The 16,428-nt window shown below is 46.8% G+C and overlaps 1 protein-coding gene across 4 annotated transcripts in view; it reads right to left on the bottom strand.

The window, feature by feature from the left end:
- Fhos (Formin homology 2 domain containing) overlaps positions 1-16,428 on the bottom strand; it is a 272,129-nt gene that overhangs the window by 160,813 nt on the left and 94,888 nt on the right. For all 4 annotated transcript variants that reach the window (XR_012830253.1, XM_075703296.1, XM_075703283.1 and 1 more), the window contains 2 exons: positions 12,937-13,214; positions 5,672-9,944 (listed from right to left, as the gene is read on the bottom strand). Coding sequence is in view for 3 of the 4 variants with exons in the window: in XM_075703296.1 (XP_075559411.1) it covers positions 5,672-9,944; positions 12,937-13,214 (4,551 nt within the window). In the remaining variant the exon portion in view is untranslated. The remainder of the gene's footprint in view (positions 1-5,671; positions 9,945-12,936; positions 13,215-16,428) is intronic.

The raw sequence follows: 16,428 nt of genomic DNA, 5'->3' as shown, positions 1-16,428 counted from the left end.
GGTGCGGTGTTAGCTTACCCGGGTTCGAAACCCACTATATCGGCGCATTCTTTTTATTTGTCGTGCCTATATATACTTGGCGAGACAGGCGACGACCAGTGCATGCCAAACCCCGGGAGATAGGCAAAGAAAGCTTCGTTTTAAATATTCGTCCCCGTAAACGAATAAATGTGCAACGATAATGCATTTCCGCTGCGTCATCGCTTCGCGGGTACATCGCATGATACTGCGCTCCAAAACTTTATACACTTATCAGAATATCGCGCATGATATTACTGCTCGATGTAGTATAGATGACGCTGCGTCAGCGTCAAGCTAGCCTTCGCGGGTTAACATTCGCCACTGGGAAACGAGACGAACGGTTTCCCACATTCGCTGGTTTCATATACAGAGAAAACAAGGAAAGCAGGGGTGTTAAGCTGACAGAGGTCTGGCTATGTATATGCATACACGGGGAATGGGTATTGGGAATAAAAAGAATAAAAGCAGAAGAACAGAGCGCTGTGGAAATCGCGCAGTGTATATATATGAGCGGTTAATAACGTCCCACTGGTGTCGACAGCGACAGTATAAACCCCTGGAACCGCGAAAAAAGTTGAATTTCTTCACAGCTTAGACATGCAGCCAGAAATCGGGACATGCACTGCATCTTGTACTGCGCAGGGCCGCACAGTACCATTCGACTTTATAGCAGCAGGCTGGATAGCCAGGCAACTTTTGTGCTTTTTTGTCCAGGCTACTTTTGATAACATCATTGTTTGAGTTCACAGATTTCGTGATATTCGTGTATTCGAATCCCTTTCGTGCAGAAAAGGCATACAAACTTTCCTTTTTTTTCTCTCTCTTTGACTGCTACGTATCTCTCTATATCGTTATAGACAATTGGCTGCCCTCCTCCGGACGGGGCCGCAACTAATGACATCACATACAGGACGGCTTATGCGGCATCTAACCTAACTAAACCAACTCATCGGTGAGGTCGGGGGGGGAGGGAGGGGGGGGAGTATAACAGCGCAGGAGTTCCAGCGGCAGTCCTATATCGCTTGTCTCGCTTCGCGCAGGTTTGGCTGCCAGTTTTCCATCATATGATATACTTACCACTACAACTTCTTAGCATTCATCGCACATGCGGCGTCTCGTCCTATTCGCGATAATACAAACCGCGATAAACGAAGCTACAGAGCTGAGCTGCTGTCGTTGGAGAAACGCGTTCGAACAAATCTGACAACCACGCAGCAGTGTGGCCTGCGCGCGCGCTCACATGGTCGCGGCATATCTTACCAGATTCCAGTGACTTTATGTCATACTGCTGCACTCGTCTCCAGTAACCCGGTGTGTCGTGACGCGTAATACGTGCATGGACAAGCTGAAACTCTCTATAGTATGTCTATCCGGCGACTCGTAAGAAACGCCCATTAATCCAGCTAAAACGCAAGCGATGTGTGTTTCGCGGATCAACAGGGCACGCTGTTGCCACATAAACCTGGAACGAAATATCGCTGACTAAATCGGTTATAAGTGTGGGGTAAATAAGATTGAAGCAATCTTAGCCGCCGTGGCTGCTTATTGGCTATGGTGTTGGGCTGCTAAGCACGAGGTCGCGGGATCGAATCCTGGCCACGGCGGCCGCATTTCGATGGGGGCGAAAACACCCAAGTACTTAGATTTAGGTGCACGTTAGAACCCCAGGTGGTCGAAATTTCCGGAGTCCCACAAAAAAAGTGGTTTTGGCACGTAAAACCCCGTGATTTAAATTTTGAAGCAATCTTGGAAAAGCTGCCAAGGCTAATACTTTATTCTTTTATTTCTTAAAAGCCTTTAAATAGCACCTAAACAGACGAAACCTGGTATAGTTCGGGAATATGACGGAAATCACAGCACATTGTCTTCGATATTTTCAGCGGGCTGCGTACGTAATTTCTTACAAGAATTACCAGAGGGAACTGTGGAGCTGCATTGTTTCATCTACCATGAGAACTATGGGTAACACATGGATTTATCTGATCTTCGTGCGTGTGGCTTAATGCGTTGTTATATATTAGGCTTTATCTCTCTAAATTTCCAAGCGATCATAGTTTTCTGAAGGCATGAAGGCGATAAGTTCCTGCGCACATGTACATGATTGCGAATTTATGTTGTATTTATGTTGCATTATAAGGCAATATTTTGGAGAATACGATCGATTTTCCAAGTCACAGAGCTATTTGAATACATGGCAGCTACGAGCGCGCAAATTCACATGAGAATAACAAAAATGAAAAGGAAAATAAAACGGACAGAATGTAGATATACCACACTGCCGCTCTATGTAAACTATAGGAGAGTCGGAATTTTGAGTCGTATAATAGCAAGCAATTCAATATGTAGCAGCATACACTTGATACCCGACAGACACCGTTTGTCCACTCAAACCTACTGGACCGAAAGCTGAGGCTCTAGCTGTTCAACGTGAGAATAACGCCCTCAGTGCATATCGATAGCGCTATGAGCGATTGCATAATGTTGTTGCAAGCGGTCGTTCACCAAACGTTCCGGGGGTTCCACGCTCATCCTCGCCCGTCGTGCTCGTGCACACATAGGAGTATGCAGACATGAGAGGATTATGGCTCAGTGCCGAACTATTTAACCCTTGGCCCAGCCCCTCACGAGACCTTTTCTTTGGACGGTGCTTTTAATAGGCTTTCCGGCGTGACTGCCGCTACGCACTGCAGCCGCGCCTTCGGCCACATTCAAAACCTAATGACCCTCTTAAATCCTTCCGCGGTGAGCTTCGCAACCTCAGAACGAGTGGGAAAACCTGAGCATTTTCTCCCTGAACTGCTGCCCCCGAGCAGACTCCATTCGCTCATCTTGTCCTTTTCTTTATTAAGGCCCCACAGCCTGAAAAGTGTTCGTGCTCCCGCGAGAACTGATTTAACGAGGAGCGAAACAAAGCCTACGGATGCTGGCACACGAAGGCAAGCACTAAATGCGCGCTTGCTTGCCGGCAGTATTGGTTGGTGGACGAGGAAGAGAAAATAAAAACAAGAAGGACAAAAAGAAAAACGGATTGGAAAAGCCAAGGAAAAGAGCGAGACTCGGGTGCGGTGCATGCCGTAACGCCGGGAGGGCGGTTGGGGAGGAAACGACGCATGAAGCGCCCTGCCGAAGGAGAGGCACCAGCGGTGGCTTCGCGGCTTCGTTACAGCGCACCTCGCTTCTCATCATCATTCTTCTTCCACGCTTTACCCTCTCCTCCGTTCTTTCCTCCCCGCGTTCACGAGTAAATCAATTGTTGCCGAGCCGGACGACTCCGCTCCCTTGATCTCGCTCTCACTTCGTGCGTAGCCAGCCGCGCAGTGGACAGTCATCAGGAGGAACGCGCAATAAGTGCAAAGAAACGGGCCAAGAGAGAAAGTTTAGTGTCCCGTGAAAGACGAAGGTCCCTCCCCGACCGAGTTCATGATCGCGAGGCGGCCCGCGTAGGGTGCACGGGGAGGCATTTCCGCTTGTGCCGCCAGCAGTGGTTACGTCGTGGCCGGTCCTCCGACCGCAGCCCGTGACTGGACGCTCGCAAAACAGAACGCCGCCATTGTCTCCCCCCGCACGCATTGCCCGATGCGCTCCGCTGGATCGTGAGCGCGGCTAGGGTGCGCTGAGCGCCACAGGTGCAGCGGCGCCTGCCCGCCATTCTTCTCTCGCCCGCCAGACGAGCGCCGGGGCCCCTTGGTGAAGATGACGCGTGATTTCGGTACATGACCGCACGGTGCTGCAGAGCCTGAGACACTGTTGGCGCGCTCTCTCCTGGGGCAGTTCCCCTTCGTAGGTGAATAATTACGTGCGGCGTGTTGTTCGTGGATGCACGTATAGAAAACACGCGCGCGCCCCATTCCGATAAGTAAATAATCACAGTTTAGACGAAAATCTGTCTTTCACTGGCGTTTGTATTCCGAGGCTGGTTGGTCGCTTGCTTGAAACGAAATGAAAGTTGAAATCACGCGAACGCGTCGGGTAGCCAGGGAATCAGATGACAGGAGGATCCAGAATAAGGCAGGAACTTAGAAGAACACATGTAAGGCAACAAACTGAAATAATAGTTTGTTGAGAGTGCGTCAATGTGAAATTCACGAGTTAAGCTATATTAAGATGTCAATAACAACAAAAAAAAAGGCCGGCGTAAGAAAAAAAGTAAACAGTTCACATATCAGGCTCTTGATCTCCCACAGGAAAAATATGGCGTGTGTGAGCTGGGTAATCACGCGCCAAGGGACCGAGTCGGAAGACGTCCTGGCCACGGGGAATTCATCTTAGCATTCTTATACTGTTCCGTTTACGATAAGTTTTAAATTTAGTGTATACGCAAGGTTGACGACGATTGTTAACCCCAATGAATGCTTTCTTTTTTCTTTTTTTAACAGTGCAGCGTTCGCGCTCATTGCGTTCGCTGTCACGAGCAAAGGGTTATTTGACCAGTTAGTGAGCGCAAAAACACTCACTCCACGGAAGGAAATGGGTGGACACGGGACTTTATTTTCGTGATGCGTGTGTTTCTTGCCCTCGCTAACTATGCACCAACTATAGGCCATCAGCAAGTCTTTAAAAGCGTTTGACTTCACGCTCCTATCAGGCACAAATCACGCTGTCACGCAATACATGCGTAGTTACTTGACAGGTGGTGTTTGGTATTTATAGCAATAAAGAAGTCCGCGCTCGATGGCCCGTCATTAACATTTACGTATTTAAATAGCGGGTTGTGTTCGAAAACACTTGTGCCGTAATTCGAAATTATTGTTCTTAAAAATGTATTGCTGTATCATATTTGGCCTCCGATTTATGTGTTGATTAGGAATGTTATAGCTTCGTAAGAACACACAGTTATTACACACAACGAATAACAAACGCTGACAAGGTTCAGTATTCATCGGTACAATGATATACCGAATATAGGATGTGTCGAGAGCGCATCCTGAGGTTCACTTTTAGCGGGTTCGACTGAAGCACCCTAAATTATTCACTATATTGAATTATTTATTGCACTCCCAGTCATCGATGAACGGACGTTCGGGCCAGATCACGCTTTTATTAGGGTGGCAAAACCTGTACCCTACCCGCCACAGCCGCTCCTGGTGCACCTCGCGCGATGTCAGTGAACGTTCAATGCAGATGCCGCTCTTATTCTCGGAATCGCTTCATCGACGTTGGTTATCTTCCAAGACCAACTTCTTTTTTCTGTTCTGTTGTTACCCCCCTTACTCGATGCCCTTCACTGGGCCTGTAAGGTATGATAGATAGATAGATAGATAGATAGATAGATAGATAGATAGATAGATAGATAGATAGATAGATAGATAGATAGATAGATAGATAGATAGATAGATAGATAGATAGATAGATAGATAGATAGATAGATAGATAGATAGATAGATAGATAGATAGATAGATAGATAGATAGATAGATAGATAGATAGATAGATAGATAGATAGATAGATAGATAGATAGATAGATAATTTTCTTTCGACACAAAAGTTGTCCTTTAGGTGAAACTGCCGACAGCGGAACTTCTTTATCTATAGTGTGCAATGAGGGCGCTGAGAAAATTCCTAAACAAATACCTGGACCAACTACCCGGACCAGAGCGCTCGCCGAAATATGCGCACGTTGACGGTCTTAAGTGAGATAGGTGCTCCTTACCTTTCTCGTTGGTCTTTTTGTAATCTGTCCCTGCATCACTTTGGGCTCCCTGATACGGACTGCACTGGAGTCGATCTCTTCGGTGTATGCGTCAAGTCGAGGCCGTATTGCTTGCTTAGATTCGTGTACCTTCACTGAGGACACCTTGACCTCTTCGAGAGACGAATCACCCGAGGAGTCGCTGTCCTCCTGTAGCGGCTTTTTTGCCCAGCTGTCGGCGAATGACCGTTCGAATGGGCTGCGATCACTGGGGCTTAGTGGGAAAACGGGCATAGCTGCTGCACCCAACATATCGTCAATGTCTTGAAATTTTCCAATGAAGTGTTTCACTCTGTCCCCTGGAGAGTGCTTTTTGGACTGCATGGGAAGGGGCGATGATTTTTTGGCCGCGCCTTTCTCGAACTGGTCTTCGAACTGTTCAAATGTCTCCGGCTCTTCGTCGCTACCGTACTTCAAAAGAGAGTCGATGTCCTTGCAGGAACCTATAAATTTGGTCACCGGCTTTCTGCCGTTCTTCGCCTGATCGTTATGCCTTGAAGGCACCTGCTGTCTTCTGACTTCCTGTTCGGTTTTCTTCGCCTCCGGGGGTTTTGCGGATGCTACTGATCTTCGACCTGGAGGAGGAATTCCAAACACTGTTCGTGTCTGCTCTGATGAGTTCTGGAATTTACTTTTTGGAAGAGGGGGCTCACTGGGGGGTTTGCTTGGAGCCGTAAAGGATGCCTTAGGTACTTCTGTTGGCTTCTTTTCTACTGGCGTTACCTGTTTTGCATCTACGGAAAGAAGCGTCCGTTGCGCTGCGAGAACAGAAGGACTTTTCAGGTGTCCCGACGAATCACTTTTGCTAAGCTCTCGTGACCGCCTGTAACTTTGGAGAAAAGAATCCGCTGATGGCGCCTTGTTAGCGCTTTCTTTGCCTATATCCAAGGATGTCGGCCGCTGTGCAGGTGCTGGCAATGGAAGAGTCCTTGGCGGAACTAGCTGAGCTTGCGTTTTCTCCTGCATTGCTGGAAACTGTGGCAGCGTCGACGTTTTTGGTGGAGTTGGTACGACATGCGTTTTTTCTTGAGCTGCAGGGTATATTGCCGGTGTCTGTACAGCTGGCTTAGCTGGAGTTGTATGTGCTTGAGTTTTTCCTTGCGTCTCCATAAACCTTGCCGGTGTGTGTACATCTGCCTTCGCTGGGGTCGCAGTGACGGGCGTCGTTTCTTGTGCTGCTGGAAAAAACTGCGTCGACGCTCCCGTCTTCGCTCTAATAGGTAAATGCGTTTTCTCCTGTCGAATTGGAACGGATACAGCCGTTGACTGGGGCACCTTCGCAGAAGATGCCGGAGGTTGCGCTGCTGATGATTCCGGAGGCGGTGGCACAGGGAAAATCCGGACCAATGAGACGGGAGGTGGCGCCACAGGAACAGGCCTCACTCGAGTCGGTGGCACGGCAGCGGGTGGCGGAACTGGCAGAGGCCGCACCCTAGCCGATGAGACCGAAGCCTTGGTCATTGAAGTCGGCGATGACGTCGGAACACTACTCTGCTGGTTCGGTTGAACTGAAGAGGTGGGCCGCTGGCGGCGGATCACAACTGCCTGCGGCTGCGCTGCGCTTAGAGTTTTGTTCTCATCAGCCTTTGAGTCACTAGAGACGGACGGTGTAGGAATCCCGGAATGTGCCGGCCTGCTTCTCCTCACTGGTGGCGACTGGGCTGTGGTAGGAACAGAGGAAAACTGGGAAGCTAACCTGTTCACTGAGCTAACGCTTGGACGGCTGAAAGGAGACAACGGCGATGTTGCAGAGCTACTTTTCTTTTCTTCAGGAGGCGTTTCTTCGACAACTGGCTGCTTGACGTAAGGCACAGCTGTCCTGTTTGTGACCACTGGGCTTAGCAGCGTCGGGCTCGTGATGCTCTGAGAAGAAGGAGTCTTTGCAAGCTGGCAGCTTTCTGCAACAGTTGGTTTAGGGAAGCTCGAAGACAGACTTACCTCTTGCCGGCACTCAGGAGAGCGTACTTCTTCAGTACAAGTTTCTGACTTATTTGAGTTCGCGGTCACTTCTAACGCGTGCCTAGGAGAAACATTTGTAATTGCGTGAAAAACATCAGGGAATGTGCTTGAAGAGGCTAACTCACTGGGCAAGGAATCAGGCTGGTTATCTGCCATGGTGACGCGTGATGACGCTGCTTTGGAAATTTCGGTAGGCAGATTTGTCTTATCGTCCTCTGTTTCATCAACTTTGTTTCTCTCTTCAGTTTCTTTAGCTTGTTCAGGAATTGTCCGTGCGCCGTCATCTGGCACCGAAACAGCATTGTCATTCTCCTTTTCATGGTTCTCAATATCACTTTCTTCTTCTGTTTCGTCAGACGTTTCCTCATCCTTAACTTCATGCTTCGTATCTTGCTGTAAATCATCTGAAGGTTCACAAATTGTATTTTGCGCCTCTTCGTCTTGTCTTCTTGTACTGCAACTCTCAACTTCCTCGTCACTTTCTTCGTCTTCATCACTTACTTCAGAAGCTTCTTCCTCACTTTCTTTTTGCCTTGGCTGTTCAGGTGATTTCTCCTTGTCGCATAGGCGGTCAGATTCGACTTTTTCCGATATATCTTCCCCCTCCACTCCTTTAACATGTTCTATCTCGACCAAGTGCTCTGTCGCGTCTTCATCCACTTCGTCACTCGCAGTTTTTACTTCAGTTTCGTCTTCAGTGCTGTTTGTTTGTTCTATCTTTTGTATTTGCAAGTGTATTTCGTCGCCAGCCTCTTCACTTTTCAATTCTTCAACTTCTTCTACTTCTTCCTCTTCCTTCACGTCCTCCACTTCAGGCATTTCTTCATTCTCTTCTTCGTCCTCTTCCTCTTCCTCTTCAGATGTTTCAGATTTTTCAGACTCAGATTCACTTAAAATTTCTTCAGTTTTGCCATCAGGAATGTCGGTGCTTACAGCCTGTTCAACGTGGCACTTCTGTTCGCCTTCGGGCGCTTCTTCCTCGCTAGTACTGTCAACATCTTCGTCTTGCCGAACAGTGGTTTTACCTTCCACCGTGTCACCAATTTCGTTGTCTGATAAAGCACCCGCGGCCCCTTTTTCATCCCCGCTAAAGTCAAGAGTCTTATCCTCTTCGTCTTCCTCTTCCTCGTCCTTTTGGCTGTAGTCGGATGGCTCAGCCTCGTCGTGCTCATCTGCTGGGGCATGATCCTTCACGGGAGCTGCCGCAGAAGGCTCTGGCGACAAGTGGTCGGCTGAGGGAACGGGTGTGACCGCTAGACTGGCTACTCCGTCCTCATTGTCCTCATCCTCTTCGTCTTCGTCGTCCCCTTCGCTGGTCGTGTGAGTTGAGACGGTAACGTGGGGAGCACTTAACTGTGGAGGATCAGCCGCTTCCGATGAACTCGTGGTTGAGGAGGCAACAGAGCTCGTCGACTCTTGTCGGTCATACTTGACTGCAGGTGTAATGCTGGTTACGGACTCGGCATCCAGTATGTTCTCTTTCGAACCCTTACGACGGGGGGGCCGGCGCACACGTCGGCTGCGGGTCTCTGACACGTCTTCATCGTCATCCGTAGTAGTAGTCGCTTCCAAGAGATCTCCGCCCGATGCGCTTCGAGATCGGTCGTGAAGGCGGTCGTTGCTCTGGCAGCTTTGCAAAATGTTCTCTCTGCTACCTTTCTTGGATAGTAGTGTGTTCTGTGAAGAGCTTCTGGCCACAATTACCTTCGAACCACTAGTGCGGAGCCCGGCCTCCGGCAGAAGTGACTTTGAGCTGCTTCTCCCAACAGCCAAAGACGCCGTCCTTGAAAGGCCGACCGCACCTTCGTCGTCGGACGTCTCTGTCTCTGTGGTCGTGGTTGTTTCAGCTGCGTTACTAGACTCCATTTTGTACTCCGTTTCTCCGGTATGACTACATCGTTCGCGTTCTTCTCGTTGCCTTGACAGGTACATTTCTCTCTCTTCCTCTGTAAGGTTCATGTTGAGCACAGACTTTCTGAAGTCTTTATTTTGTTCGGTTTCGCATTCGTCTTCACAAGAGGTGCTTGTGGTAGAAGAAAGTGCCGCACCCCTCGGTGGGCTTGGAGTTTTCTTCACTGTTGATCCGTTAAACACTGGAATTCTGGAACATGAATTCGTCAGGAACAATGTCCTTGCCGGGGGTGATGTTGCTGGACTAAGGGAGGTGCTGCTCCGACTTCTTGCAGACAGGGCATGGCCCCCTGAACTACCCCTCCTGGATATTTGTCTCGGTATGGCAGAATTAAATGACGCCATTCTTTTAGGTCCGCTATACCTGCAAAGAAAGCATATTTGCCTTAGCTGCACGACATTATTCCAGATATCTAGTGTCTTCGGGTTAGTTTTCTAGGAAACCGAAGCAATAGCAAGTCAAATATTCGTGAAAAACGCTCCAGCATAATTTATTCTATACACCTTAGAACATATGGAATCATTAGCCAACTCTGATTTCTCTGTTCAAACATATGTAAAAAGCGGAAATGTTCGCATGAGCCAATCGCTGGACCCATTCGAATGAAATTTGTTGCATTTATTTATTTCACATACTGCCAATCCCTCATGGCATTATAACAGGAAAGGCAAGTACATATGGTAGTATTTGTGAACAAAGAATATAAATACATCATATAATCACAAGTGTGCTATTGCAAAGGTCCTGGCTTCGCTAAACAAAAGAATTAAGTGCTTCATTACAAATGCAATATTTGGGTACAATATCTTATAACGAAGAAGAACCTGAGAAAAAAAGATACCAAATAAGAAAAAAAACCGACCTGAAAACACATGTGGTATAAAACACCTAATGAACATGATAAACATGCAGTCATGCGTATAATGCATTATACAAAAAGAACACTTATGGATTAAAGTGTTAGGCTATGAAGATCGGTAACAAACTGGAGTAAGTAAATCAGAGCTGTAAGGCGAGGAGATGTTTTCCCACTGAATTGGCGAATGTATCTGAGGAGCTGTTACTAATGGATTCACTCAGTTTATTCCACTCTCTTATCACCAAAGGAAAGAATGGATTCTTAAAGCAATCGGTATGAAAAGACAGAAAGACAGTATTTAAGACAGAAAGAGAAGTTCTAGCAACGTACGAAACAGAAGTTTTAAAATAACTAAAACACGAATTTTGCACCGTCTGTAACTCTGCACCAAAAACAAATCTATATCGCAGTTACTGTACAAACTGCATCTGTTAGAGCCTCTCAAACGGACTAATTTCATATAGGAGTTTACAGCTTACTTGAAACTTACAATCCTTACCTACTCAGAGACCTACTCTCAAATTAGTGACATATTTCAGAGCGGTGTGTAGTCCGTCAATTTTGCCCATTTTAGATTACTTGATAGGGGAGTTTACAGAATTTCAATATCGTTTTTATTGCCGCGTTACGGAGTCGTAAACTTGATACTTGAGTTCCCCGTGAATTTTGCTATTCTACATTATTTTTCTAAAGAAACGTACGGCATAAATTAAAAAAATAACTTGCTTCCTACAGTAACTAAATTTCAACCTAGTCTTAATTTATAGTAGGCTCTCCCACAATGGTTTTGTTTCCAGTGATGTTTCATTGACTCGCAAACGACGGACTACAAGTACAATCACACACTTACTCGCGACGTATGTCCGTGCATCCATCCTTTGTTACATCGTGTCGTCAAACAAGTAAAACATTGCCGTTCCTCAATTTTGTTTTGCAGATGAGATAAACTGGGTAAAGGGTTATTGTGAAGCGTCCGAAAAAACCTCGCACCTATGCATTTTTAATATACAAGACAAATATTATGTCAAAGGTACCGCCAGGTGTCGTCTCCTGTCCTCACTGTAGAAGTAGAGACATCAGCTTGGTGCATCGTGGCATTTAGCGTGGAAACCACGCAGATGTATTCGGTTTCCTCAAGTCCTTATGGACAAAGTCAACCTTCGCTCGCTTTATCTGAATCAGCATAGAGGAATGATTTGCGTGAGAAACAGAGAGATAGAGAGATGTGTAATGACAACAAGTGTAGAGAGGTCGGAATGAGGTACATTCATATAAACAACTACTAAAAGAAAGAGGAATAAGATGAGGTGGAGATGACGAAAGATGCAAGAGGAGAAGTACATAACGGAAAGCTTTGCTGGGAGTTTAGAGTCCGGACTCGCTCTGCTTAAACAATCAAGTGAGGGTTAGATGACCTGCAAACTAGATTTACAGTCCCGAAAGAGTGATCCCGAAAGATCCCCTGACGACGGTTGTCTGACGAGATGGGCAGGGGAAATAGAAAACATCTGTCGATGTTGCATGTATTCAGGGCAGTCGCATAATACACGGTCTATAGATTAAGTCACATTACGTATATTAGAGTCTGGCGACTCAGTGCCTCCCACGAAGTCTGCATAACGACGTGTAACCGCCACTTCGAGCCTAGACAATCTGTAGAAGACTGGCCCTGTAGTGCTGAATTTTGGGTTTTAGTCTAAACGACACCTCTGGAGGCGTCTGTGGCGATTTGCGGATGGTCATGGTGTCCTTCCATCGCTTTTCGTACAAGTAACCGAACGCAGTTGGTGTCCTGTCATGGAATAGAAAATCGTAAGCAGTGGCTCTTGGTCGTCGAGAGCACTCTTTACTTCGCATTGGCAAGTTCATTGCCACGCAGAGCAGTGTAAGGGGATACATTGGGGGGGGGGGGGGGGAGGGGGGACATGTAGTATGATGGCCGTTTATTGCAGCTAGAGAATGCAACTCGGCAATCAACAATCTGTACGTATATCCTTTCATTACACAAGTAGGGTCTTTTTGCGTCACTGATGTTCCCCAGGGTTTTCCGTCCTGCACAAGTGCAATCCTCACCTACAAGTGCCCTGCGTGCACATATCCTATGTTTAATACGCGTTTAAATGAAACTTTCATCCACCAGAGTGACATACCGAAGGCTATGAGCCCAGGGGAGGCTTGATAACGCTGTTCGTCGTAATAGGCGACAAGCTTTTGTAAATGCTGCTCCAGGACCCGGATTTACGAAGCCGCTTGTAAGCATAAACGATCCCTAAGAACGAGCCGCAGCTAATTGCGAGAGCTAGTGCGAATACAACGAGGGTGTCAGCAGCACCTCTTAAGAACCAGAAGCTTCGTTAGTCAAGCGCCAGATTGTACGGGCTGAAAGCGCGTTAATTGAGCCTAACAAAGGTTATAGACAATCGAGGCCTTTGTTTGCAAGAAGCCGCGAGGGCCACGGCTCATCTCGCAGCGTAAATGATGGAGACGCTAGCGCACCTTGAAGATTCTAAGTCTGCGGAGTCCACTTGTAGACCAGCGGCGCGCCGGACTGTCGCCTGCTGCCTGGAAGCCGGCGGCCGGGCCGGGCTGGTGTCACCAGCAGCGTCGGGCATCGAAGTGCTTCGGCTCACGCCGTCGTCTGCCTGGTTTTCCTCGTCTTCGCTCTGGTTGTCGTCGCTCTCCTCCGAGTCGGATGTTGACGTGAAGTCGGCTGGGGCCAAGCCACGCTTGCCACTCTTCGATTCGGACTTGGCCAGATTGGCATCGTTGGTTGCCTGCGCGAAGATACGGAACAGCTCATTCGACCACTCAAGTGGAAAACAGACACTGGAATGCTTCGGCACTGTTAAACACTCATCGCCCCGCCACTGAACGGCCTACCTTCGTTCGAGCTTCAACAATGATTGCAGAATGACTGATCAGAAAGACTGCTATGAGCGTTCGGTTAGATATAGCCGCCATATTGCTATAGTAAGCTGGCTGCTCTAACAAACTAAGTACTCTAATGCTCTACTTCTTAAACTAGAATCATTTTAGTTGGCAAAGAGAAAGATTCTTATTAAGGACTGGACACATGCTTGCTCGTATTGGTAACATGCTAATGTTAATTTAGCGTGATCCAAAAAACGGAAACTACTACAAATAATATCGTAACAGTGCCATCTCTGTAACTACATTACCAATATAACAAAGGTGCGTACGCCCTTTCACCTTTATTAAGTCATGGCTGCTAAAACTACTCTAAGAATATTTGTGCTCTTAGGGACCTATATTGTCCCCAAGTAACATTAACCTATCTTGTGTGCATTTCCTTTCTTTAACGCTGCGCTCCCGGTACTTACAGGTCAGGGGCGACATGTGCGTATCAGCTCGATCTATTGTTCCAGACAGGAAAGTAGCGAGCGCAGACTGTTAAATAAAAAAGTGTAGGCAAGACTGACGCCGATTATTGTTGGGGGAAAAGATAAACCCCAAAGGGTGCAAAAACGTTTTAGAGCATATTCTTTCTTAGACCCTTGAATAACTGAAGTTATATAGAGTCTTTTCGTCATAGTGCTTTCGTCGAGCACCTAGACAAGCTTCTACGTTCATCTTTTTTTTCTTCCGTTTCATATATGTGAAAAGGGAAAATCCAGAATAAAGTGAGGTTGAAATAGTTAGGTCCTATGCCAAGATACTGCCAAAATTAGCAGCATGCCTTGAACGTTTCCTGCAGCATTCTACTCTTTAGAGAATAAACTTTTTTGCAGTATTTTTCATTCAACTACGAGCGAGATTTTCACGCACACGCACGTACGCATGTAATGCACGCAGTGACACGACCGCACATTAAAATAAGCTGTTATAGTTTTAACTTTTGTTCTTTCTACATGATTCTTTTTCCAGTTTTCAGTATACGCTGACAAGGAACGAGAACGTTCTCTCTCGCTCTTTATTTTTCCCATGGTTGACTTGACATTGCTACACAATCGCTACGCTTTCAGTAACTTGAGCTTTGTGCCGTAAGCATGATGCCACCCCTTGACAGAGGCTACTTGCTGCGCTTTGGCTCAAACCATGTCTCAAGCAGTGTGTCAGCGTAGACATTCCTTATTCTCAAACTGCTGAAGCAGAAAAAACCGGTCTGATTACGTCCATAGACACTCACTGACGTCAAGCCGCCATTCGCAAGAATTTTAACTTCTGTTCTGGTGCAGTAGCTGTGTCATCATTCGTGAACAGTTTACAAAACATTGCAAGAAAACTTTCAAGCAGAAAACACTGACATGGAAGAAGACATACGGTACGAGAAGACATGCGTCCACCCAAGGAGCTCAGGTAAGCACTATTGTCAAGTTTCTTGCAATTTCGCTGAGCCCTTTTCTTCTGTGTTCCTGCAAGCATTTGTCGCCAATTCATTGAGCCTCGCCACTGCCACCATTCATTGCAGAGCGAGAATTTTGTCCCGAAGCGTCATGAAAAACGTAATCATCGATGAACTCTTGAAGAAGTTCGGCGTAATGCCCCTTTCGGAAGAACATGCCTAGTGAGTAGCGAAGATACTGAAGTCGGAATTGTAGAGGCAAATCGATCTGCTAAAGGAGTTTCTGCACGTGAAGTGCCCCATTGCCGACGTGTTCTTTCGACAAATGAGGTCGGCCAGTTACGCGACAAAGCTGCTGTGGAACAGGACATTCCTTGCTGCCCTGAAGCTGCACATTGCATATTTCAAGCCGTAAAAGAACCTGTTCCATAAAAACTATCGGAAACGCGAACATGTGTCGTCTCGTGTGACCTAAATATTGGAACTAAGTACTCAGGCCAACCAAAACTTTTAGAGACTCTGTCAAAATGACATTTGTTCAAAGGGTCGCGAACCAAACCAGCGAAGAACACCCGTCAAGGATTGTTGCGTATGGCATCGACTGCCTTGGAAAGTTAAGGAACCCAACACGACATGGCATCAGCTTCAATTTTACCGTGCGCGAAATAAAGGTAGAAAGCCTAAAGGTCTGCCTCACTGATAAAGAGGGGGGCTTGTCATAAACTTGTTGATCTAGAGCCCTTCGTAGTCGAAGGTGGCACACGGCTTTGGAAAAAAAAACCTGCCTCCCAGTGAAAAATTCGCGGTTAACGAAGGCAAGGAAGAATGTCGTGCATCTTTTAAACCACGCAACTTTGCACAGTAGTCAAGAAGTCAAAGCTAGTGCTCTTTCTGTCTGTTATAACATGAAGACCGATAAAGAAGATATTCCCTTCAGAATCATCATGTCTAAAACAAATGAAGCAAAAAAAGTGACGTATTATTACGACCTTCATGCGGGGTTGCCATTGTTACGAGGAAGAGACAGGAATTTTACCATTTCAGAATAGTGCTGGTGTTTCCTTAGACATCTTTCCAGAACTTCTAGCCGACTACCTTAATGCGACAGTCATTTTCCTTGTGAAACACCATATATTCAGAGAAGTGGAATGTGCATTGGTTAACAGGTTGCACCGTACTTGTGTGACCTGTTCCTCACTGACGGTGGGCAGAATAATTGAGATGAATTAGAAGTCAACAAACTTCTAGCTATTTTTCGCTATGTAGACGATTTGCTCGCCTTATACAATTCGGTGAATGAGCTAGAACTAACCAAATGCAGCGAATGTGTGTTTGCCGCCTTCCACGAAGAGATGTCGGAAATAAAACTTCACCTTTGAAAGGCCAGAAAGAAAAATAATTATGTTCTCGATTCGACCGTCACCTCCTAAGAGAACCACACATGTTGGAAGTACGAAACACTGTCATGCAGCGCGTTTCTACCTTATGATTTCGACCACTGCCAGAATGTAAAACGAGCCATCGTGACTACCAGTTCTGAATTGAATTCTGGGGTTTTACGTGCCTAAACCACGATTTTATTGTGAGGCATGCCGTACTGGGGGACTGCAGATTAATTTCGACCACCAAGGGGTCTTTAACGTGCCCCCAATTCACAGGACACAGGCGTTTTTGCATTTCGCCCC

The sequence above is a fragment of the Dermacentor variabilis genome, chromosome 1 (assembly GCF_050947875.1).
Source record: "Dermacentor variabilis isolate Ectoservices chromosome 1, ASM5094787v1, whole genome shotgun sequence".
Classification (NCBI taxonomy): Eukaryota; Metazoa; Arthropoda; class Arachnida; order Ixodida; family Ixodidae; genus Dermacentor; species Dermacentor variabilis.
The sequence above is the reverse complement of the archived record's forward strand: the minus strand, read 5'-3'. Positions and strand labels throughout refer to the sequence as shown.